Below are 25,988 nucleotides of genomic sequence, written 5' to 3' on the forward strand. Positions count from 1 at the left end.
GCATGGTCACTGCAGGCTTGGAGGGCCAAAGGGCCTGTTCCTGTTCTGTAAGTTTCTTTGTTCAGAGAAGTAAACCTAGTCTCTGGCAGCTCCCAGTCTCCAGTCTTGAGAGGGGAAAAGAGAGGTACTCCTCTCCCTCAACTCAAAAACAGCATCTAAAATTGTTACTCAGATCCCCCCTCACACAGTAGAATCTCTCAGAAGGAGATTTATCTCCTAGCAGTCCCCAACTTTAGAGAGGAGAAAAGAGAGACATTTCTCTCAAAAAGCAATTGGGCTTGAATTCTGTGTAATTCTACCTGTACCCAGTCACACGACTTAATGTATCAATCAAGCCCATTCTGCAATCCCAGAGAACACCAAAACCATCAGAACACTGAATTAGTTCAAATTAAAACAAACAATTATACCGTTGCAGTAAAAATAGAGGATGCTGGAATATAGAAAGAACTGCTGAGTGCATAGAATAGATGCTGCACAAAAAAATGACAAATACAGTTCTTAAAGGCACAGTATCGTCACAATGATGTATAATGCAAATTTGCTCACATGAAATAACGAAACAACAACGTGCATCAGTACATCACTTTTAGCATTGCAGAAAGTTCCAGTGCAGTCTGCAGAGCCACAATCAAAAAATGAATGAGAGAAAATGCTGGAAAATCTCAGCAGGCATCATCTGTAAGGAGAGAAAAGAGCTGCATTTGCTAGTTGATTTTCCAGAATTTTCTCTTGGTTTCAGATTCCAACATCCACAGTAGTTTGCTTTTATCCAAAAATGGATGAGGTGCCTAAGGAGGTGGTAGCATGGGTTTAAAGAAGGTTATAAAGAATAAGAAGGAAGTGGAGGGGCAGAAGGATTCAGGAATGGAATCCCCGAAGTAGTGTCGAGGCAGCTGAATTCACGGTCACTGGTGAAGAAGAGAGGGAAATGCAAAACTGGCCAAAGATGGAGAATTTGAGAAATGTTGTATTGATGGGGCGGTTATAGAGTTGGGAGGGTTAAGCCATCTACGGATTTAAACCCACGGAAAATTTATTTTAAATTAAGACATTGAGGAACAGAGCTGAAGGGGCAGGGGTTGAAGGGTGAGTGAGACCTGGTTACAGGTGGAATAAATGCAGCAGATTTTTGGATGAGCTGAAGTTTAGAGGTTGTGGAATGGGAGGCCAGCCAGGAGTGCATTGGAATAGCTGAGTCTAGATATGACAAAGGCAAGGATGAAGATTTCAACTCAAGGGCAGAGGTAAGGTTGAGAGATGGGTATTATTATGGAGGTGGAAGTAGGCAATCTCTTGATGGAGAGGATCTGACGTTGGGATCGAGTAGAATGTTGAGGTGGTGAGTCTGCTTCAACTTGAGAATGAGATGGGAATGAAGTTTGTGCACCAATTTTGTAGTGGAGCTGAAAGTATTGAGTTTAACCTTTCCAACATTCAGCATGCTAAGCCTGAAACTGGATGATGGCAGCCTCACATGAACTAGACAATGAAGTAGAGACTTTTGAAGAGGCTAGGTGTAGTTGAATATGTCAAAGGGTGCAAAGAGAATCATAAACCACAATTGTTATACAGGAACATTACTTTGACTTTGGTTAAGACTATTTTAGCAAATACTTCCACAGAGTGCTCAGGGTTCTTGTTTCTCAATCCTGATGTATTGTATGTACTTGGATATTAAGCACACATCTGCAGTAACTCCATGATCTTGTACATAGTCTATTTAAACTTACCAACAAAGGATAGAATTTCAGGTTGTAATACTGACATATCATAAGCTATGATTCCTAAGCTAAATGTTTAGCATTTAAAATGTTATATTTCTGTTCAAGTATTTATTTGAATGTGAGTGATGGAATTGTTTATTTACCTAAGAGTTTACAACCTGCTTAGTTCTGAAATTGAATCATGTATAGCGACTGTACCTTCCCCTTTTGAAGCAGATGAAAACATAGGTGCCCTTTTAACTATAACACAACAGGTGGTTAAAATGATACCTATTCAGTGTTAAGTATAATGTTGGCATATATCTGAGAATGAATGTAGTTGCTCTATAAAAGCATTTCACTACACAAATTTAAAATCCTGTTTAAAACATCACAGATTAAGATCTGTGATATTTGTAGAAGGGCTATCTGCTGAAGGTTATATTTCTCTAGAGACAGCTGTAATAAATTTTAGACTTTGCCATGTGAACAGTAACCTGCCTGTTATGGAGCGCACCAACTTCCAATCCATTCATCAGTGAAAATCAGTTTTTTAATAGATAGGTGACCCACTCTGCCAGATTACTGCCCATATAAGGTCAAAAATTTGCCTTTACAATCAACATCCACTTGAAGCTTATAATCTAATGCGGAGAGTTAGAGTTGATGAGTAAAGGACAATTTACTTCTCAACCCACTCCAGATGACTGGCATCTAATGAGACACAGGCCAATATCTTCCTGGTTTTCCAGTGACACTTTTGGGGGATATCCTAATGGTACACTGGGGAATCCCTACAGAAGTTCCCACATGAGGGTTTCCCCAGCAATTGCCCAGAAGTGCTGACTTCCTCTGGACAATTGTGCTGGGCTGGGAACTATCCGACAGCAGTGATTTGAATCAATAACACTAGGCGATTCTGCTAATTTTACCCTGATAGTTACTCTGTTGGAAGGAAAAAAATCAATTCCAGCTCCAGAGTAGGTACTTCAAAAACCCAGACCCAACTTTGCATGGGACACCCTGCACACCCATTACCGCCCGCCCGCACCCCCCGGCACGGTAGCACAGTGGTTAGCACTGCTGCTTCACAGTTCCAGGGTCCTGGGTTCGATTCCCAGCTCGGGTCACTGTGTGGAGTTTGCACATTCTCCTCGTGTCTGTGTGGGTTTCCTCCGGGTAATCCGGTTTCCTCCCACAGTCCAAAGATGTGCGGGTTAGGTTGATTGGCCGTGCTAAGAAATTGCCCCTTAGTATCCAGGGATGTGTAGGTTAGAGGGATTAGTGGGCATAATATGTAGGCATATGGGGGTAGGCCCTGGGTGGAATTGTGTTCGGTGTAGACCTGATGGGCTGAAGGGCCTCTTTCTGCATTGTAGTGTTCCTATGATTCTTCCCCCATCCCTCAGGGGATTCTGCACACCACCCGTGACCACACCCAGGAACCCTCAACCCTTCATCCCAATCAAGCCCACATCTCCACCCAATCCAAAACCTAACCCTGCCCCTTCCAAAAACCGTGTCTTCCCCATCAATGTCTGAACCACCAGCTACCTTCTCCCTTTAAATTGTCCCTATGTCGTCAAAAGGGAGCACGCCTTCCTTCTATATTCCCCAGTTAACACTGTGATGATGCAGCCGAGGGTGCGCTTCACTGCTCCTTTCTCACCTAGCCTGAGTGAGGAAGGTTGGGCGAGACGAGCTGTGCAATTTCAATATAATTAAGTCCATCCAGAGTTGCAATCCACTGGAGATTGCCATTCTGAAAAAGTTATAGACTACAAATTTCAAAAACAACATGGATGGAGGGAGGGAAAGCGGGAGGGGAATGGTGAGAAAGGAACTTCAATATAGGCAACAATAGAAAAGAAATGCTAACGTTATAATGCAATGCTTGACACCAGTCAGTGGAGAAAGTAAAGTTGAAGATGAAATGTATTGATCTGATCAACGATTGGTAGATTTTGTCATCTGTCAAATTATCAAACAGAAAATTGTGCTGTCTACATTGGAAGCAACTGTCATTTCAAAGAAGGGGGAAACAAAAAGAGGTGAAACTGAAGGTAGCCTGACAGCTAAAGAGACTGCAGGAGGAATTGAAAGCTCTTATATGGGCCCAACCCCACTGCAGAAGTATGAGACCTCAATGACCAAATGGAAGACTGGTGAAGAGCCAATGTTTACTATTGCTACAGCACACTACTTTACTGAGTCAACGGGATCAAGATTATTGGTAACTGTTGCCCCCACCACTCAATCTAAAGATCCGCATGACTTTCAGACAACATGGCTTTGGTATGCTTACACAGCTAAAGCCGCGATTACGCTTACCTGCTATTTGCTTGCACCCAGCCAGTGGTCCTCTAGGATATTTTTGCCATTTTATTTTTGACATCATCGTTTGGTTAAATTAGGCATTCTTCCCTTAAAATTTTAAGCTTATTCAGGCTGCACCTCATTGCATTTCAGCAGATTGCCCCATCACCTTCTAACTTTATTCACGATTATGTTGCACATCTTTTCAATCGAGCAAAGCCTCTGAAATATGATGTTCCTCAGCTTTAACCTGTTATCCTTTGTATGTTTCTCTACACTTATTCCCTCCTTTTGCTTTTTCCATACATCCTAATTAATCTCTCCTAACTTCTTCAACGTTTTATATCTGAATAGACTTTTATCTGTCTGCTGTTTACGTAATCATGTATGCCAGTTAGCTTTTATATGTTGACTTTCTGTGTCTACACAGACAAAGCAGTCTGGTCCAGAAGTTGCTTCAACAAATGTAGACGTCTCCAATCTAATAGATTCAGCACGAAAACAAATGGATACAAAGGAATGGGCTTCTGCCTCATCTTACAGTTGGGCTCAGGTGTCTTTTTATTCTTTATAGAAATTCATTGCACTGAGATGGGCTTAAGACATTTTTGTTGGTTCCACTTCTTTCTCACTGTTTGCTAGTATGTTTTTCTTTACTTGGAGTTTATTTATTAGCCACAAGTAAGGCTTACAGTAACATTGCAATGAAGTTGCCATGAAATTCCCCTAGTTGTCACAGTCCGGCACCTCTTTGGGTCAATGTACCTAACCTGCACGTCTTTCAGCATGTGGGGAAAAAACCGGAGCATCCAGAGGAAACGCATGCAGACACGGGGAGAACATGCAAACTTCACACAGACAGTGACCCAAGCTGGGAATCGAACCTGGGTGCCTGGCACTGTGAGGCAGCAGTGCTAACCACAGTGCCACCTCTGAGAGGACTATCCTTTTTTGTGTGAACACCATTTTATTTTATTTAACTTCTGTTCATGCTTTACATCATCTATCCTTTGAGTTTCTAGCTCTGGTTGGACGTACCCTTGGAGGTTTTAATCCTTCAACCTACAACTGTCCCACCCACATGGTGCACTGCCTCCGTATATCAATGATTCCCCAGTTGGGTGATTTGTCAGTCAATCTGCCTTCTTTACCATGTTCAAATTTTTTTAATAACAAATAAACAGAAGGGTTCATTTAAAACAAAAATCACCTTTTTCTAATGGTCCCTTTTGATTTTTTTTTCTTCTGAGTTGCTTGAGGTGGGTTATTCTTTGATTCTGGGAAATTAAGTTTAATCCTGGAGGCTTTGGCAAACTTAACTACTCTTAAGAACTACTTTCACCAGGCCCCTACAGATGTCACTTTCAAAGCTGCAGCCAGGGCCAGGATGTTTGCAACACTGACCTGGGAATGATTGACCCTCAAATTTCCGTCTGTGTAGGGAATATTCCGGCCTCCACTTGGTGCTTCCTCACAGTGAACCAGTGATCAAGTGCTTGAATTGTAGTAAGTCTGTTCTGAAGCTACAGAGCTGTCATGTTTAATTTGGAGGTGCCGGTTTTGGACTGGGGTGGACAAGATGAGAGGTCACAGGACACCAGCTTATAGTCCAGTAGGTTTATTTGAAATCAGAAGCTTTTGGAGCGCTACTCCTTCATCAGGTGAAGTGTTTCATGTTTAATTTGTCACAATCAATTTATCTTCACTCCAGTAAGTTTAAGAAACAATCTTCTGTGTTTATAAAGTATTTCCATTGTAAGATTTAAAAGTAATGCACCTTTCATTTGAATGATGGTTCCAGCTACCACCTTAGTCATCCAATGTGAAATTATCTGAGGCACATTGCTTTACCAATTGCATTTGTGTCTGTGTCGGAAGCTGTAAGTAGTACATTGTGGGATTGTGACAACGTACAATTGCAGCCACTTGATCTTGTCGGATTGCATTTTCTGCTTTAAGATGGCTTCTTGAATGTTAAATGGCATGTTTTTGCAATAAATATACCATTTAGACCGTTGTACTGGCAATTGTTTTATGTTGGTAATCTTAGATTTTTTTTTACACATTTTATTCTCTGTTTTGCCAGAAGATTATTTTTTAAACAGAGAAGGTGCACAGTAAGGATGTTTCCTCACAATGTATTGTCCACAATAGCACTTTGTACACAGGTTAATAATGCGTCACTGTGGTGCAGAGATGAGAAATGCAGACAAGTACATGTTTTAAATTCCTTATGATTTTATGCTGAGAGTTTCCTTGGAGTTGCTCCTGCTTGTCACCAGAAATTTGCCAGAAGTGTCAGAGAAATGTTGTTTGCATGAGGCAATGAGATCCTTGCTGCACTTCAAACAAAGATAATGACACGAGCAGCTCTGAGGAAAGCAGAGGACACTGATTAAAGGAGATTGGCAAAAGAAATAACATGAGGAAGAACCTTTTTATGCAGAAAGTGGTTAAGATCTGCTCGAGAGGATGGTGGAGGCACATTCAATTGTCCCTTTCAAAAGGAAACTGGAATGCATGTGCAGGACTATAAGGAAAGGACAAGGAAGTGAGACCAGCAGAGTTGCTCTTGCACTGAACTGGCATAAACTTGACAGGCTATGATTCTACAATAACTCTTGGGCCTATCATTTCAGTGCATGTGTGTATAATTTTGATAGGTCATTCCTTCTGTTTCTGAAATGCATGATGGCATGGTCATCAACTTCGCATTTCTGTTCATTTTCTTTTGACCATTTTTGAATTTATTGAAATCCAGTCTGATTTGTTTTTTAGAAAGCAGCCTAATTGTTGAATTTTAGTAGTATTAAGGATGGTAATGTATGCTTCGATTTGGGTTTGTTTCATGGAAGAGCAGGTTCCAAAAAGGAAACTCCACTTTGCCACAGTATCTTCCTATATTCTCCACGTTACTTAAACTTTGGAATTTGTCAAAATCTATAACCACAAAGATAAATAAAATTTCAAGTACATAATAGAACTGGTTCTGAATATTTCTGTTATGAACTTGACATGCTTGATCAGTAAGGCAGCAGGATTTGCAGTAAAGACTTAACAACAGCCAAAGTGCAGATGACAAAACTATTCGAGTTGGTGGGCTGCATATCAGAGTTTTTGACTGTATGTAGCTTCTGCCATTTAGTTTTTTATTTTTGATTTAAAGTTACAGAGCGTTGTGCTTTCTCTACTTTATCTCATTCCAAAAAAACTTACCAGTATGTGCATTGTGGCTCTGAAAATTTTTTTCAGAGATCATTTTCAAGAATTGTGATGCTGATGCTGATTTCCATTCCTTACCACAGATTCAGAATCTGTTCTGTGACTGCAGAAATGTTGCATTCTTTAAATCAATGTCTGCTTTGAAAACTATGCCAATTTCATGATTGTTGCTGGCGAGAGATTTTATAATACGTGCCTACAAACTGAGTGAAAAATTCTACAGTGGAGCAGTTTCAGTATGCTGACAAAAGAAGGAAAATAATTGGAGAAAGCTCAAATTATCTGTGCATTTTTATTTTTACATTAAAATTTCTTTTGTATGCATTCTGCACGGAAAGCATGCTTTAGATGGAGCACTGTGATGAAAACCTTTTTTACAAAATCAGTGTATGCTTCCTACACAGAATATGCATTATACTCACTAAGCTGTGAGATTTTAAGGCTTTACAGTACTTGGGTCTGCTGATTATTTGGGTGTCCTGGATAAAGTATTTTTTTAAGTTCAATTTTAATGAATGTATAGTTGGGTCAAATAGGGATTTAAGAAAATTGAGACTTTTGTGCCTCAATTGTAAATCCTTTACTGGTTGCTATAGTGAAATAATTACATTTTACGACGTATTGTCATAGCAGAGGTTTTTTTTTGTCCCTAGAAATCTGAAATGAAAGCTGAAATGAACTGGGAAGTAAGCTCCAAAGTAGTGCAACATGAAACCCATGAACAGGAGAAGACGACGAAGGTTATACAGGAAACAATGGTGATGGAAGAGGAGCATGTGATGAATGTGCATGCAAGCGAGGATGCTTCCGCTCTATGTGCTAAGCTGGCAGGAGTTGAGTGGGATACTATAGCAGAGGCGAGCAAAGCTCACTCATCTGGTGATGCAGTGGGTCTGAGTTGCCTGACGACCGTGGAAACCAAAGAGGACAAGAGGGAGATGGCGAGTCCCAAAGTGGATAATGCAGTAACTGAAGTTGCAGAAGTATCTGCTTCTGTTCAAGGGTGGGAGAAACAGCCTGAAATGATAGGCAAGCCTTCAGATAAATCTGAAGACAAACCTCAGTTTGAGGTAACTGGTTTCCCTCACCTCTTACCAACTGTCACCATTAATCATTCTCATTTAATCTATTTGTTTCTTTGTACATTTGCAAAAACCTATGGGAAAAAAGACAGCAGAGCAGCTGACTTGCATGAACTGCAAAAAGATTGACTATCGTTAATTTCTATTGAGTCGTGATTTTGAAGCACACTTAATGCAAGGCTGATGTTTATTGTCCTTGTTATTTACAAACCAAAGGGGTCATTTTAACCACAACTGGTCAACTGCGAACTGCCCAGAGCTGAATTTTGCTTTTCGACTACTTTGGAAAGTAAATTCAGGCAGAGTGTAAAATGGATATCTGAGCCTTTTGCCCTGAATGGGCTGTGTTAAAATGAGCCCCTTGTGCCTACAGTCATCTCACCATTGATTTTGAAATGCTACTATTTGTTCTGCTGCAATTTCTTTAATCAAGTGCCTCTTGCAAGCTTGCGGTGCTTTTAGCTTAACTTGTGGGTGATGTGCTGCTTTCTATTTTTGATATTTTATAATCACTGTTTGCAAAATCAAATTACTTTATTGTAAACGTCTGGGACCAATGCACCACTTGGTTAATCTAACTCAAATTTTAAGTTCCTCCCTGAATTAAGGGACTCGACCAACACCAAATATCTTCAAATCTTAGTTTAGTATGGCTTAAAAAAATTATAACTTTTTTTAATATAAAATTATTTTAGAGATTAGAATTACTTTGATTCGTCTGAAAAGAGGGTTAAACTCAATCAGATGATTTTTCCACGTTGTTTTCCTCTTCTTTGGCCAATTTCTGAAGTAAAGTTTTGTGCATTCAACCAATAGATTGTGCTCAAAAGAATAGTCTGGATTTTGTGGTCAGTGGTGAAATGCCAGTACTCGCTGACCTCAAAGCTGTCCCCAGCAGTGTGGATTTCATCCTTATGAATATTAATTTCATACTGGCGCCAACTACAGGGGATCTTTTTGTTTCCTGTAATAATTATGGTATCAAGCTGATTACGCAGCCATTCGCATCATTAAATTCTCAGAGAGCAAAGTAAGACGTATACAACATTGGTTATCATTCACTCGCTAATGACTTTACAGCATGCAAGATAAAGATTAGGTCGTGCACATGAGATTAAGATAGAAGTTGAAATGGCAAACAGACTTTAAAAATAGTTTTATTTTAAAATTCTATGGGAATTTTATCATAGTGGAGAAATTTTATATTTCTTAATTAGGCTTTCAGGGCCAGAGAGATTGTTCAATCATTATGACTTAGCACTCCATTTGAAAACTCAACTAAGCCTCATTTATCAAGACAATAGCATTTTTAACGTTTACAGCAAAACTAACATAAAAAGTGGAATTTCCGACCACATCTGTGATTTCCAGATGATTACTATCTGTGGGGACATCTACATTTGCATCTTCTGGAGCAGCAGGGAACAACAGACAGCAACTTTTGGATTCCCTAGTTTAACTGCACATGTGCAGGCACCAGAAGTTGCTTCCATCATTTCAACTGCAAAATCTGTGCCTAGATTTGTAAGAGAAAAACGTCTGAGAGTAGACTGCTGGGATTTTATGCAAAAAAAAAAAGACTGAATTTAGTTTCTTACTTATTATTGGTTTATTAACACTGCAATAAAGTTACTGTAAAAATCCCGCCGTCACCACACTCTGGTGCCTTTTGAGGTACACTGAGGGAGAATTTAGCAGGCCAATGCACCTAACCAACATGTCTTTCAGACTGTGGGAGGAAACCAGAGCACCCGAAGGAAACCCCCACAGACAGAGGGAAAATATGTTGACTCCACACTGTGTCCCAAACAGGGAATCGAACCCAAGTCCCTGGTGCTGTGAGGCAGCAGTGCTAACCACTCAGCTCCACTTTTCTAAAATGCAAGCATCTAATGATTTTGGTGTAGTTTGTGTTTTGTTCTAAATCTGGAACATGAGTTCACATGCAGGTACAGCAAACTGTTAAGAAGTCACTTGCATGGTGGACTTCATTGCAAGTGGGTTGAACTAGAAGAGTAAGGAACCTTGCTACAATTTGGTGTGAAATCTCACCTGCATTACTGTTAATTCAATAATGTAAAAACCTTTAAAGTTATTTTTATTTGTCTGAAAGAAGATTAAATTGTCAAGTGTTATTTTACATGTTCCTTTTCACTCTTTGGCCCAGTTTCTGTGATATGGCAGGAAGTGAAAAAGAACTTGCCCTTCATTTTTGAATCACTTTACAGAGGGTGATTGGATATGCACAGTTTTAAAGTTTATTTATTCATCACAAGTAGGCTTACATTCACACTGAATGAACCTACTATGAAAATCCCCTAGTCACCACACTCTAGTGCCTGTTCAGGTACACTGAGGGAGAATTTAGCATGGCCATTGCACCTAAGCTGCACATTGTTGGGCTGTGGGAGGAAACGGGAGCACCCGGAGAAAACCCAGGCAGACGCAGGGAGAATGTGCAAACACCACACAGATAGTGACCCAAGCCAGGAATTGAACCCAGGTCCCTGGCACTGTGCAGCAGCAGTTCTAATCACTGTGCCACCATCAAAAGAAGGATGTACTTAGAGGCAGTACAGTGAAGAATCATGAGATTGATTCCTGTGACGAGAGGTTAAGTAACGTGAAGCTCAGAAGATTTGAAAGGTGATCTCATTGAATCGTACAAGAAGGGTTGACCAGACAGAAGTTGAGGTTGTTTTCCTGGCAGTGGAGTCTGAAGCTGAGGAGCTTAGTCTCTGGATAAGGAGTCAAATAATTTACTCAAACAGTTCTGAATTTTTGCAGTTCTCAATTCCAAAGGCTGTGGGTCTACGTAGTTGAGTATCTTCACTGCTGAGAGAGACTCTGAGAGTTGAGGGATATGAGATCGTGTGAAAGAGGAATTGAGATGTAAAAAATCAGTTGTGAACATATTAAATGGTAAAATAGGCTCAGATATTTTATATATATAAATAATAAATACACTGTTTTAAATGAAGTCTTCATTCTATAAAACATAACTGAAAGGAGAAAAAAAGCTTTCCTTTTCAATACAAAAAGGAAAAACTAAAATTTTTGTTTGAACAGTACCAAATGTCACTTTGGGCGGCACAGTAGCACAGTGGTTAGCACTGCTGCTTCACAGCTCTAGGGTCCTGGGTTCGATTCCTGGCTCGGGTCACTGTCTGTGTGGAGTTTGCACGTTCTCCTCGTGTCTGCGTGGGTTTCCTTCGGGTACTCCAGTTTCTTCCCACAGTCCAAAGATGTGCGGGTTAGGTTGATTGGCCATGCTAAGAAATTGACCCTTAGTGTCTAGGGATGTGTAGGTTAGAGGGATTAGTGGGTATAATATGTAGGGATATGGGGGTAGGGTCTGGGTGGGATTGTGTTCAGTGCAGACTCGATGGGCCAAAGGGCCTCTTTCTGCACTGTAGGATTCTATGAACTCTTAAAAAAAATCTCTATAATCGTCAAAGAAGCATAGCTTTCTTTGTCATTTCTAAACTAACTTGTGGACAAAAATCAACAGCAATTTAACTTGCTGTTGGGCACTTTCCAAGTGAATAGGTTGCGTACTGGTCATTGTATGAAATAACATAGTGAGAACAGCAAACCAGGAAATAAAATGCACTGATTATCCTTCACTTTTTAATTAGAAGCTAAAATATCAAATGCTTTTTTTTAAAAAAAAAGGACCAAAGTAACAAATTCATTTTATCAGAATAGTGAATTTGGGTTATGAGTTTCCAGAGCCAGTAAGGTTGTTTGGCAGTTGTTATAACTTAGTACGCCATTAATCTAGTTTACACTTCATCACTGAGACATAATATTGTCAAAGGTTTTTGCATGATATTACTGTACGAAAAGTTGGAAATTCTTATCAGGTCAGTGCTTTTTAATTGTTTGAAGTCTGCGTGGACTTCTGCAAGACGGCACATCCTCTGGAGGAGAGCTACTAACATTTCTGAATTTCTGCATTTAATTTCACGTGTTGGCTCCAGAAATTACGTTCGGTTTCAGAGGACTGAAGCCAAACTTTGACAGGTTTTTCTCTCATTACGACCACAAAATCCAGGCTATCTTTTTCAGTCCTTGTTCACAATTGAAATTCTGATTGCAGAGAAGAGAACAATGTAGAAAGCTACAACACTGTTTTTCTATTTAGCTATTGTTATAGGAGTGTAGCCAACTATAAATCTGCAGCTTTCCTGACTTCCTAAACATAAATGGCTGGGCAAGCAGAATAGATCCAGAAATGCATTGATGGTTTGTGGCATTATGTTCTTGGAAATAACTATTGGAGACTCATGTTTACATATGGACTCCATCCAATTTCAAAGAGAAAAGGCACCATTGTAAATTTAGGGGCATCAAGCTTGTCTGCTTTGAATAGGAATCCTTGCATATGGCACTCCTGGACTCTTTCCAAAGAGGAAGGGAAACCATGGGAAACGCACCCTAAAACTTGTATGCTGCGTATGGTACTGAGAAAACATCAGTTGCTGAATGCTGAGAATGAAGAATGTTATGAGGTTTGCTCACACTTGAGGATTTGTTTGTCCTTTTATCTTTTAGCCACCTGTTGTGAAAACTGAAACGGTCAGCTTTGGCAGTGTGTGTCAGGAGGATGGAAAGGAAATCTGCACAAAGGATGTACCTGTCGTTCACACCGAGACTAAAACAATCACCTATGAATCAGCAAAGGTAACAGATTTAGCTAATCTGTGTGACCAGCATAGACTTATTTTTGTGATGACAATTCAATGTGTATGCAACATAGAATTAAGAGGAGTAGGCCATTCAGCCCCTCGAGCCTTTGCCACCGTTTGATAAGATCATAGCTGAACTGTAGCAGATTCCTTCACTCTCATTGGGTAAAAATCATAGAACTCTCTTCCTTACATTTCCGTGGGTGTTCCAACAACATATGGACAGCAGTAGTTCAAGAAGACGACACACCACTATCACCTTGAGGCCTGTTTCCCGCGGCGCCCGCCCTCTGCGGGCCTGTTTCCCGCGGCGCCCGCCCTCTGCGGGCCTGTTTCCCGCGGCGCCCGCCCTCTGCGGGCCTGTTTCCCGCGGCGCCCGCCCTCTGCGGGCCTGTTTCCCGCGGCGCCCGCCCTCTGCGGGCCTGTTTCCCGCGGCGCCCGCCCTCTGCGGGCCTGTTTCCCGCGGCGCCCGCCCTCTGCGGGCCTGTTTCCCGCGGCGCCCGCCCTCTGCGGGCCTGTTTCCCGCGGCGCCCGCCCTCTGCGGGCCTGTTTCCCGCGGCGCCCGCCCTCTGCGGGCCTGTTTCCCGCGGCGCCCGCCCTCTTCCCTGAAACCTGAAGTTAATGTTTAAAAAGATGCGCAATTTAATTATCAACTACTAGTAAATTGCTTACAGACAGTGATGAATAGTATATATCAAGTATTTGTTATAAAGTAGCTTGTGAAAACTGGATGATCTAAGATACAATAGAAACATCAATACTTTGTTTAATTACAAATGGTTTAATTGTCTAAGTAACCCTTTTGACTAAGAACTGTACTTAAGGATTTGAAGAGGATTGGGTTGTAACATGAGCAGGCAGTGTCAGAAGCTGCAATGTGGCTAGCTTACATGGTGCTGCCATGATACATCTGTAACCAGGGCAGGAAATGCAGATGTGTAGTTCTGAATGCAGAGGAGAGACAGTTAGCGTGAGACACTAAAAATCTGAGTGGGATGGGAAATATGATCATGGGCTATATGCAGCCCATTGGAGAAGCCTGAAACTAACTGAGCATTAGTACAGTCAGTAAAAGCAGCCAGCTAGTGCCAACATTTGCAAGAGAGTTAGTAAAAATGTGAAATATCCCTCTTAATATTCTAAAAGTAGAGCTTGCTGCAAAGCTGCAGCAGGGAGAAATAGTTTTAGTATTGAAAGGTAAATGGCTGGGAGACCCAAAGATGTTGCAAAATGAGTGGAAGCCAAATGCAGTAGGCCATTGTTGGCCCAAGCAAAGAAGGAATGTCCATACTAAAGTTGAGTTCCGAAAATGCAAATAATACTCAAAAATGATAACGAAAGGAATAGACATATATGCATAGATTTATAGTTCAAAAGTTTCCAACTAATTGCGAAGTTTAGCTCAAATACTCGCTTCTAATCTAACCTTTGGGACAAATCTGCTTCAGAATCTGGAGCCATCTTTCTCATAAGCAATTAATAACAAATGCATACTTCCAACAGAGACCTTGACTTCTGTTCATTAAAAGTGCACTTTGTTTTTTTTCACAAAACTTTCCCACAGCTGAAGAAATTTAAAAAAGAGAAGCATTTTTCTTGCTACAGCTTCTACTTCATTATAATACTGATGAAATTTACCAAAAAAATGAATGAGTTTCTGTTCCATTTCTTTTTGTCAGTTGGATTCGAGTGCTGACAGTGACCCAGGGGTTCTAATGAGTGCTCAGACGATCACCTCAGAAACTTCAAGTACCACAACCACTACACACATCACCAAGGTAATTCCATTTTCATTCCAGAAATGGAGTACTTACTTTAGGATAGATTTTGAACTTGCTATCTGGACATAAAACTAATCTTGTAGCCAAACTATACAATAGAAAAATGTTTGATTTTCATTCCCATTGAATTGCTGATGATCCTTTGGATTTCCTTTTCACTTTGTCTTTGCTTATTTTTCCTCCTTGTTACATTTCATGTTCTTAAAATACTCTAAAATGTTGCAATACAAACCGTCTATGAATTCTACCAAAGTTGTCAGGGGATTTAAAGGTTGCATTGTAATAATGATCAAAGCAAGATCTACCTGCACCTGAGATGAGCAAAGATCTTCCTTCACTCATATATGCAGTCTACACATCTGCTTTATGGTGTTTGATTAGATGTGTCTTGGGTATCTCTGCTTTGAGGACAGAGCTTCTGAAGGTTGTGATTCTGACATCTTGCACAGCCCTAACTGCAGCACTGAGATGCTGGAATTTGGAGGAATATAGATGTCAGTAATCTGCATACCAATTTGTACTCTGTAAAATAACCTATATCTAGACAGTGTTGCATTGGCTTGAGGTATGGTATTGACCATCACAAAGCTTTCAGTTCGATGTTGCATTCAGAGCTGAAGTGCACAGAGGATGCGTATCAATGAAATGCAGTGAAGGAGCTGTAAATGTGCTTGGGAGTGTGGCATTGGAGAAAATTAAATATGGAGCAGGTTTACAGTAAATACTTCTTTAGTAAGCAACTTTGGGCTTGCTATTCAGTACATACTGTTGTCAATTAATCTTTCCTTACCAGATTTTGCTTCAACAACTGTTTGTGGTCATGATTCTACATTATAACCATCTTCTGCAAAGGAATCTTATTAATATCTCTGTTGTTAATCTTGATTATCTTAAAATTATGTCATCTCATTGAAGCAGTATATCATCATTCTCCTTACATTGGCTCCCCGTTAGATCACACATCGATTTTATAATTCTCATCATTGTTTAAGTCCCTCCATCACCTGGCCACTTTCTATCTCCTCTAGCCCTACAACCCTCTGCAATACCTGTGCTTCTCCAATTCTGACCTGTTAAGCACCCTCAATTTCAAACATTCCGCCACTGGCAATCATGCCTTCAACTGCCAAGGCCCTGGATGCTGGAATTTCTTCCCTAAACCTCTGCTTACTTCCTTTACTCCCTTGCTTTCTTCCTTTAAAAGGTTCCTTAAAACAACCTCTATTGAACTTATGGTCGCCCACCCTATTATCCTGTTGTATTGCTTGGTGTCAAATTTTGTTTTATAATGTTTCTATGACCTTCCTTGGAAAGTCTTACCGTTTTAAAAAAAAGTTATGTAAATACAACTTGTTGGTAGTATTAATTTTATGGATTGTCAGTCTATTTAAAACAGCAGTTGACATCATTAAACTTGGGAAGATATTGACAGAAGATTTATACTCATTGCTCTGTATCTAATCACATCATACTGGGACCCAGGAGTGTAATAGTGTAACAATAAAACACCCTTGAGATCTGTTTGAAAATTTCTTTAGTCTCTGTGTGAAATGAATTAATGCTAAATGAGGCATAATTTGGTTCAATTCATTAATTCCTTTATCTCGCAGTAAAGTGAAATGTAATAACTAATGAGAGTGATCAGAGTTACTTCATTCAATCAATATATCTTAAGTTTGCATAATAAAATAACATGTAATGCCATCTCACTTTTTGTGTTATTTCCTTAAACAGAATAATCTGTCCTGTCCTAAAATCCTGAAACAGAACCATACTCCTTTTTGCTGCCTGATGGCTCCTGCAGCCCTCACCCAACAACTAGACTACCTTCTTTCATATACATTCTGCGTTGCTTAAAAGCCTGTTTGCTGTGTCACCCATTAAACCTATTACCACATGTCCCCTGCCCCACCACACCTCTTCCTGCTGAGCAGAGCTCACTAGCTTGAGCTGTGGTCACTGCTTTGTTGAAATGAATAAGATTGCCGCAGCAGCAGAATGGAATATCATTTCTCTTCAGGGAGCTTATTTCAGTTGCGTATCTGAAACTCAGTATAAGCCAAGTGACCAGTAGATGTACGCATTCTAAAATGTACCATCATTTTTTTGGAACTGTTCTCAAGCCCTGGAGGTAGTTTACACAGCAATCAATGTGGTAATGATGTCTGGTTGTCTGGGAAGGACTGTCTAAAGTGAGACAACCCTCCTCGCATCAATCTCTTGCAGTTAGTCTGTGTCAAACTATCAGATCAGCTCTGCTCACCCAGAGATCTAAATTTTTTGTCCCGCTACATTGGGCTTGCTTTCACTTTGCTTTTGATCTCTCAGACGTGTGTATGCACACCTCTCCTCCTCTCCCCAACCCCCTGGCAGTGACCAGTATGTATTTAAATTATATTTTTGCTGCTTTGATAAACTGGTGGTGGAATTGTAGGGGTTAGATTTTGGACACTGCAGTTGCCAGGCACGCAGTATGATCATACCAACTTCCCAGTGTTGTTAGTGTAAGAGCCAGGCAGCCCTGATGGTTGGTCCTCATTACTGTAGCACCAGTGAACTGGGAGCGTTGCTCCAAATTATAGAAGCAGCATTCTAGTTCAGGGAATGGGAATTCTGGCAACTCCATCTGGCTACACAAAAATCCAAAATAAAGGAGGGAAAAAAAATGGTCTCCTTTGCTGAGAGGTCTGCAGCATTCACATTTAAATACTTAAACAAGTAGAAGATATGTCCCTCAATACTGAATAGATTTGAGAAGAAAATGGTGGAGGCACTAACTTTTCAAATTTAGATTCAAGAATTGGGCCAAGTGCTGAGAGAATGTTAGATGCTCCACTCCTGAAAGAGAAAATTATAAGCCAAGAAGTTATAAACCACTTGATGCTATCTTCTTTGCTGATGCTTTTCAGGAATTTGTGCTGGATTTTTTTTTTGTTTTCAGTTTGTGCAAATATTTAGTTGTAGGTGCCAGAAGAATGATTTGAAGCTAGTTGAAATCAAATTATGGTAAACTCATTAAAGATTGCTGAATGCCAAAAGGCTAGGGGGATCGGCAAATCAGTGAAGAGAATTGTGACTTTTGTCTCTTGGAAACAGTAACATGTAAACCTAAAATGGTAAGATCGTTTTGAGAGTGGAGGCTGGAATGTTCTTATTGTGCATACGCACAGATCTTTGGAAAGCTGAAAAACAAATACTGTGAATGCTGACAATCTGAAATTAAAACAGAAAATGCTGAAAATACTGAACTGGTCTGGCAGAGGGTTAGAGGCAGAATCCAACTTATCTTTCCAGGTCAATGACTTTTAATTGATCTGAAAAGTTAACTCTGTTTCTCTCTACATATACCATCAAACCTGCTGAGTACTTCCAGTATTTTCTATATTTGAAAAATAGAACTGCCAATAGAAAAAGCTTTCAAAAAAGGTTAATCTGATTTTATACATAGTAGCCTTGATGGAAGTGATCTTGAATGTACAAGACACTGGTTAGGCCACACTGAATTTATTGCATGCATTTCTCTACACTGCAATTGTAGGAAGGATATTGGAAACCCTATCATGAAACCCCAGTTTAGCACAAATCAGGGATTAGCCTATGACTTTGTACGAATCCTGCCAGTAAATTTACCCATAAGTTAGCTGTAATTGAAAGTTTCAGTAACATGAAGTGACTAACTACTGGACTTTCTGTTTATAGACTGTGAAAGGAGGAGTTTCAGAAACACGCATTGAGAAACGAATTGTTATTACAGGAGATGCTGACATTGATCATGATCAGGTAGGTTAACACATAGCATGGTCACAATGCATCTAAATAGGCTATTGAGTAAAATGGCTTATATATTTAAAAGACCTATTTAGTATACAGAAACTCTACTCACAAAAAGACACTAAAATCAGCATGCTTTGTAATTTAATTCAGCAACTGCATTCCAAGTTAAAGGAGCTGTAAGTCATAACATGGTACCTCTGGTAGATTAATGGAATGAAATTGTGGGTAAAACCATGAACAGAATAAATAAATTGCTTTCAAATTTCACACTTTAAAAAAAATCAATTCATGAATGTTTGCTGTGGTTTCTAGGGGGAGGGGGGAAAGAGGATGATGGGGTTTGAGAGCAGCTCCAGCTACAGTGATCTTAAGCAACTACCAAGATAGAGATTTCTGACAGAGGCCATAGTGAGCGTGGAAGCTGGTGGTACTGATTGGCTAAACTGCCCCATTTCCGTACAGAACTAAAAGAAAATCGACACCCTCAAAAGAGATGTGGTCAGCTTTATAATATTTTGTTGAGCACACAAATGTGTGACATACTGCTCCTTCTGGTAGAAAATTTAAAATTTTCTTTTAATCATTTTCATCATTAAAGTAATTGAGAAAAAGTCATCATAAATATCCATCCTGCTTCTGATCATGCATGTCCCACCTACTCTTTTTATACCTCGGGGGGGCTTTCTTTGGGTTAGGCCCTGGCTCAGGCAATTAAAGAGGCCAAAGAGCAGCACCCTGATATGTCTGTGACCAAAGTAGTGGTACACAAAGAGACAGAGATCACGCCAGAAGACGGAGATGATTGACAGCAGGTAAGAGCAAACTGCATCCGCCTGGTACTTTACAAGCTGCTGTGCAATTCCGTAGTGCTCTCTGCACACCTTTGATTTTAATTTGCAGCTTTTAACTCTATAACCCATAGGCAAATGCTTTGGGATGCTCTATTAACACAACTTAAAGGATATAATGTTTGCTTAAATACATAATGTTACAGCTTTAAAATATTGTAAATATTACAATGCAAGATGCACATAATATAATTTGGCCACTATGAAGAACAGATCTGTATCAGTGCAGTTAATTAGCTACATTAGTACCAGATCTGGCTCTATTATTTACTGGATTACTTTGGGGATCAAAAAAACTATTTACACAGAACTTCCCTTCAAGAGATTAGGTTAAGGGGGTGTGTGGAAATAGATTGTAGTACAAACTGGCCCTTCTCCTCAAATGCTTCATTTTCCAATATCACTGCCATTAATGGTTTAATTTGTACATTATTACCTTGTATTGTAATGGTTATAAATCTGACTGAGTACAGGATGTAAGAGAAAATAAAATTGTTTGATGCTAATCCAGTACAATTCAATTTTGTTTCGTAACAGCAGAACAAGTTCACTAATACATTACTTGTACCTCAATGTTTGAGTTTTAGTTAAACAGTAAACTAAAGCCCAAGCTCAAACCTCAGGCCTAATGGACATTTAAACCTAGCAGTTGAGTGAAGTTTAACATTTCCCAGAAGGATTAAAAGACAGAATGCCATTTGTAGGCTGTGGAAGGGATCCACAAGGTATTGGTGGCTTGGCTTCAAGTTAAACTTGAATGGCACTTGATCAGTTACAGATTGGCTTTAATTGTTATCCTGAATAAATCTGCAGTTTGTCCATGTCTATCTTGCTATGTCCTCCCAACTTGAGATGGAGGAGAATGTGATAATGAGCAGTACAAGGTTAAAGATAGTATTTGTTAGGGAGTTCATTATCGTATAAGTACTGTATAATCTCAAACTATGGGTTAAAGAGTGATTTGTGTGCCTGCTTCTGGTTATTTGAAGAAACCGTGATTTCCACCCTCCATGATTTCACTGGTGTGACTTCCTACGATGCTTTTGCACGTGCTAAATCATATCATCTTAGTGCCATAACCATTTTATTTTTTAACCTGGGAATAAAACCTAATAAAGTATTAAGCCCATTTGTCTTGACCGTATTTATTTAGGGGGAAATGCTGTGAGAAATCATTAATTAAATCTCAACACATTTAAGATGTGAAAATTGAGAGATATTTTCCCTTAGTGTTTTTTTTAATCCTAGCTTAAATGTATGAAATATCTCTATAAAAATTCACTTATTGAAAGTCCTCGGCTGGAAATTTCCAGCCGTCTATGCCAGTGGGATCTTCCAGTGCCACCAAAGGTGGGTTTCCCAGCAGAGGGGAGTGAATTCAATGGCAGAACCAGAAGATCCCACTGCTGGCCAATGGCGGGCTGCCTCCTCCAACATAAAACATGCAGTGGTTGTTCAGAAAATCCCGTCATTATTTCTTCTTCAAAGTCAATAGATAACTAGTAAAATGAAGCTTATAATGCTTATTTTGAAACTGACCCATGGTTCAACACCGATCTATATTGGCTGGAATTTGTTGGAACATTGCCAGAATAATGGTGTACCTACAGCATGTGGCATATTCTTCCAGAAAATTTGGCAGAGATTCCTAGAGCACAAAACCAAACTTTTCTGCCTGCCATGACCTTTCCCCTAAATAGAATTTCATTATCTTTGCTTTCCCCAACACACTGTCCACCATCATCTCTTCCACATAGAATCAGATTGATTCTGATGAAGGAAGATAACGGCACTTTAGTTGGAAATTTTCATTGTTTTCTAGCTGGAGGATTGCCATATCGATCTTGACTTTATATTGTCAGTATGTGGGATCAGTGCAGTGACTGTAAGCTTTAGAATTTGAATCACCGTTGGGATGTGTTCTAATGAGTTCTCCAGAAAAATAAATTAGCCACTGGAGGATCAGGACAAACAACAGTCTAAATGATGCTGAGCGTACTATCCCAGCAAATAACTGGAAAAAGAAAAAAGTAGCTAGAAATTCACCTCTGGAGGGATTGGGTTACAGTGTAACCCAATTCTCCAGCTGGTCGAACTAATAATAATGTTCACGAGTAAAGGCGCTGTTCCAGCAAATTACAGGTCAATGAAAAGCACTTTGCTGGAAAAAAAAACCATCTGTCCAGATTTTAGAGAGAAAATGTCAATATTTTTAAAATCACATGAATCATCCAACGCACTGAAGGAGAAACTATTGGCTCACCTAAAAACACATCATGCAGCAACAGCACATTAGATTGGTTCATTATAATCCAATAATGCAAAATGCTATCATTGCATAAGTAGATATAGCTTTGAACATCATTTTAAAAGTAAATTGCAATTTCTTGCTTGTTTTTGAAAAGTTTTCTTTTGATTTATATGGCTGCCTAATAACAACACTGCATTTTGCTGTTATGAACTTTTTCGGAAGTTTGCATTTTCTATTTCTCTTTTAAATGAGACGCCTCTGCCGCTTGCTGGGTTCTAGTTTTGTTTTTGCATATCTCTATTATATCAAACTGTAAACATAGGATTTGCAATATATTTGTCATTTTTAAAAGCTGTCAATTTTTAACATTAGTTAATATTGAAAGCAAATATTGCATAATCTGTTCAGTTTTATACTTGTCTACAAAGTCATTGATAACTCTAGTTAACTTGTTTTATTAATGGGTTGCTTGTTTCATTTTCCTTCCCAGGAGTAACCACGTCTTCACAAAGAAGTAATGCATACACATCATTAGGAATGATTTTGGAGTCTAGATGGAGTCATATACATGACTTCATTTGTCCTGAATCCATCCACTAATGACCTTTCACACCAAGCATACTGGAGCACGTTGTACAAGGACCCTCTCACTAAATAAGAACATTGGCAAAAATCTCATTCCAGCATATCCAAATGGCAGATGAATAATGCATGATTAGAATAAACCTTTGTCACAAAAAAAGAAATAATGAGAAAAGCGTTTTCCAAATCCGTATATAGTAAGGCGTCCACATCTCTTAAGTTATCATTTTATCAGCAGTTTTAAACAGCAAAAGATACATTGAAACATTAATGTTTTAAAAGAAACAGGAAAATCCTCTGACAGTTTAAAAAAATTACTATAGCTGATATTAAGATAAATAAGTTGGCAGTAAGTCATTTTAATTGTACTTGGTTTCATTTATAAGCAAATAACTTTCACCCCAAAGCTGGTGAAAAGTGTTAATTGTATTGAGGGATTATGTCATACCTTACAGTAGATGTGCCAATGGCAGTGCAAGTCCATATCTATTATCATACTAAGCAACTTGAAGCTTATAACTGGAAACCTTGATATACAATGGTAATGCCTGTGAAAACATGAATAACCTTACACAGATTAGAACAACTTGTTTTGCTGCATCTTGTGCTTTGTCAGCATAATTTGATGTCACCTAACAGATTTTTTTTAAAGAAGTATATATATATAAAAATATATATTTTACTTGAATGATTTGGTTTTGTTAGATGAGCACATTCTTTTTAAGTTAGAACCAAAAGGCCAGGTAGAGTAATCCATCAGTAGTTGTAGATGTTGACTTCCCTTAGAGGAGATGTCAGTATTCCTTTTTAAACCGAGTCTGTTTTGCTCGGTTTATGTTGCAAGTGAATGTGTCTGCTCTAGAAGGAATTTCTCTGTTTACTACCTGTGACCTCTCATTTTTCAACATTGACTATGACAGCATTGATTCTTTGTAAACACTCTGCGTAGACTCCAGATTCAGAGCAAAGCCTTAAACTAAACAGAAAATAATCGCAAACTCCATTGAAAGCTTTCAAATCGTGAAGCATTTATGATTTACAGAAGACCACACAGCTAACTGTAGGGTACAATACTTTCATTAAATTTTTTGCTGCAATGTAATAAATGTTGAATGTATGTTTCTTCATGGTGAAATAAAAGTGGTAAAGGCACCAACAATCTGCTGTGTCTTAATTTGTTAACTTATTGAATTTTCTATTATAATATTTGGAAATTCTCACCTTCAACTTTCTCAGGACCCAACCATAGGTCACAGCCAGCAGTGACCAAAAGTTTACATCTGCTTCCATAGGTACCTGAGACATATAGGGATAGTGTGCAACTTCCCAGTCTCATTTAACTAAGGCTCAAGACCCAACTTTGGATGAGCTTTTTGCATAGCATCATGTGCAGAATTGGATTTGTGCGCAGAGCATTCCTGTGTTCACATGGTTACCTTGCACCCTTTGTAAACCTGAGCTCATTGAAATGTCTGCTTCTTGTACCTACACCCATCAAGCCCCATTTACCCATCCTCCCATAAAAGTGCCCATATTGATTCCCAGCTGGACAAGGCCTAAAATTTAAAATTCTCATATTTGCAGTCAGATCCCTCTCTTCTGTAATCTTCTTGAGCTATATGTCCTTCCCAATTTCTCAACATTTTCCAGTTCTGGTCTATTGTGCATTCCCAGTTTTCATCACTCCATCATTATGATCTTAGTTTCAGCTTTATGGGCCATAAACAATCTGTTTCCCGTTACTTCTGTTTTTAAAATGCTCTTTAAAATGTACTTTTTTGACACAAGCTGTGGAGCATGTGTTCTAGTGTTTCCTTATGTGATAGCGTCAAATATTATTACTGTGTTAAAGGCACTATATAAATGTTTGCTGCATCCTTTTAAGGGTAGGAACAGAAATTAAACTTTAATGAGACGGATAAAACTGAAAAGGAGAGTCAGAACAGGGTTACAAAGATTTTAGAGCTCAAAAGGCACCTGAACCCAGTAGCAGGTTTTATCAGTGCTGAAGTGGGAGACTACTAGGAATTGATCAGCAATTTCATAGAACCCAAGACCTCTTTCCCAGCCAGCGCATGCCCAAGTGACCCAAGATTTGTCAGGTCTTGGAGATGCCAACCACAATGCTGAAGACGATGGTTGGTCTTAGTTTATTTATGCAAATTTTAAATAATTTGGAATCTTTTTGCTCAGCACACTTGGGGGCTGTTAGCCACAGTTGAGAATCACTGGTCTAAACAGCACTGTCCACATACCATAAATAACTAGCTTTTTAAAAAAAAAGCAGCGGCAGCATTTGCCTGTGAGGCCTGTCCGAGGGTTCCGTTCAGGGGCAGCACAGTGGTTCCTTGGTTAGCACTGATGTCTCATAGCTCCAGGAACCTGGGTTCAATTTCTGGCTTGAGTTACTGTCTGTGTGGAGTTTGCACATTCTCCCCGTGTCTGTATGAGTTTCCTCCAGGTGTTGCGGTTTCCTCCCACAGCGCAAAGATATGCGGGTTAGGTTGATTGCCCATGCTAAATTGCCCCTTAGTGTCCCGAGATGCATAGGTTAGAGGGATTAGCAGGGTAAATGTGAGTTTACAGGGATAGAGCTTGGGTGGGATTGTTGTTGGTGCAGACTTGATGGACCGAATGGCCTCCTTCTGCACTGTAGGGTTCCTATTATTCTAGGACCATTGCATTGAAGAAGAATGAGATTATAGACTACTTACTTCACACGATATCAAATTTGTAGATAGAGGGTCGTATGGGTTATGTAGAAATAGTTGATCATGATAAACAGTAGATAATACAAGAACGTGAAATACTGATGCTACATCATATGAGTTTCATGATATATGTTGACTTGTGGCTGGCAAAGAACAGTTGCAGTGTCATTGAAATGTCTGAACAGTAACTGGTTCATTTTATGGACATAACTGTTTAGAGATATGTGAGACTACAGGTGCTATTCAGTCTTAAGCCATGTGCTTTCTCCTTTTGGACTCTTGGATCATCACGTGGGTGGTACTGTTTCTCCAGTCCCACACATTATCTTTTTCAGTCTTGCACACCCTAATACCACATCTGACAAATGAGAAACTGGCTTTTTGGGTTTTGGGCTTCCAGGGTGGGTGTTGAATAATATGAGTGTTGCTAAGTAAGTACTAAATATTGTCTTTTCTAAGCACTGAGGTCAATGGTTGCAGTGCTCTGCCTCATTTTAGGAGAGCTCAAATCCACTGCCCTTGTGATGTTCCTCTCCACAATAAGTAAAATCTTGGTCAAATCTTCCAAGGAGTGGCAATTACTGTCAGCCATAATCTGATTGTTTTTCTTCCCTGATGGTGGAACGTACATTTCTGGCCTGGACTTGTAAATTGGGCCTCCTCAGAAATGTGTAGCACACCCAAGGTGCAGTATCGTTGAGGAGAGCTAAGCCATGCCCCCTTTTTACAGCACAATTCTGTATTCAGTATGTAGAGAGTTTAAAGGTCCAAAGCCACTTTGAGAAGCTATGTGGAGAAGGTAAATGTGTAAAATGAGGGGGTATGGTGGCAGCTAAGTGGGTGTGGAGGTAAAGGGAAGTTGTTGGAGTGGCTGTTAGTTGGCTCAATCGTATAGTTACTCAGCAGTTAGAATTGGTTTTAATTTTTTTTCCTGGGCAACTATTCTGTAAGTGGGTTGGAAACATCTGAAATCTCTAATTCTAACTTAGAATTTTGGAGGGTTAAAAATGCAGGGGAATTATCC

General features: G+C 39.5%; 1 protein-coding gene across 14 annotated transcripts in view; it reads left to right on the top strand.

Moving 5' to 3' along the window:
• The window catches only part of LOC145346583 (band 4.1-like protein 3), a 191,912-nt gene extending 168,500 nt beyond the window's left edge, over positions 1-23,412 (top strand). For 8 of the 14 annotated variants that reach the window (XM_080194034.1, XM_080194021.1, XM_080194020.1 and 5 more), the window contains 8 exons: positions 3,697-3,939; positions 4,453-4,575; positions 7,898-8,314; positions 12,884-13,012; positions 14,697-14,795; positions 18,498-18,578; positions 19,268-19,384; positions 22,162-23,412. In XM_080194034.1, the coding sequence (XP_080050160.1) occupies positions 3,697-3,939; positions 4,453-4,575; positions 7,898-8,314; positions 12,884-13,012; positions 14,697-14,795; positions 18,498-18,578; positions 19,268-19,378 (1,203 nt within the window). In that variant the 3' untranslated portion in view covers positions 19,379-19,384; positions 22,162-23,412. The remainder of the gene's footprint in view (positions 1-3,696; positions 3,940-4,452; positions 4,576-7,897; positions 8,315-12,883; positions 13,013-14,696; positions 14,796-18,497; positions 18,579-19,267; positions 19,385-22,161) is intronic. The other 6 variants (XM_080194030.1, XM_080194031.1, XM_080194026.1 and 3 more) reach the window with 6 other exon arrangements.
• The last annotated feature ends 2,576 nt before the right edge of the window (positions 23,413-25,988 follow it).

This window comes from Carcharhinus amblyrhynchos, chromosome 8 (genome assembly GCF_965287045.1).
Source record: "Carcharhinus amblyrhynchos chromosome 8, sCarAmb.v2.hapA, whole genome shotgun sequence".
Lineage (NCBI taxonomy): Eukaryota > Metazoa > Chordata > Chondrichthyes > Carcharhiniformes > Carcharhinidae > Carcharhinus > Carcharhinus amblyrhynchos.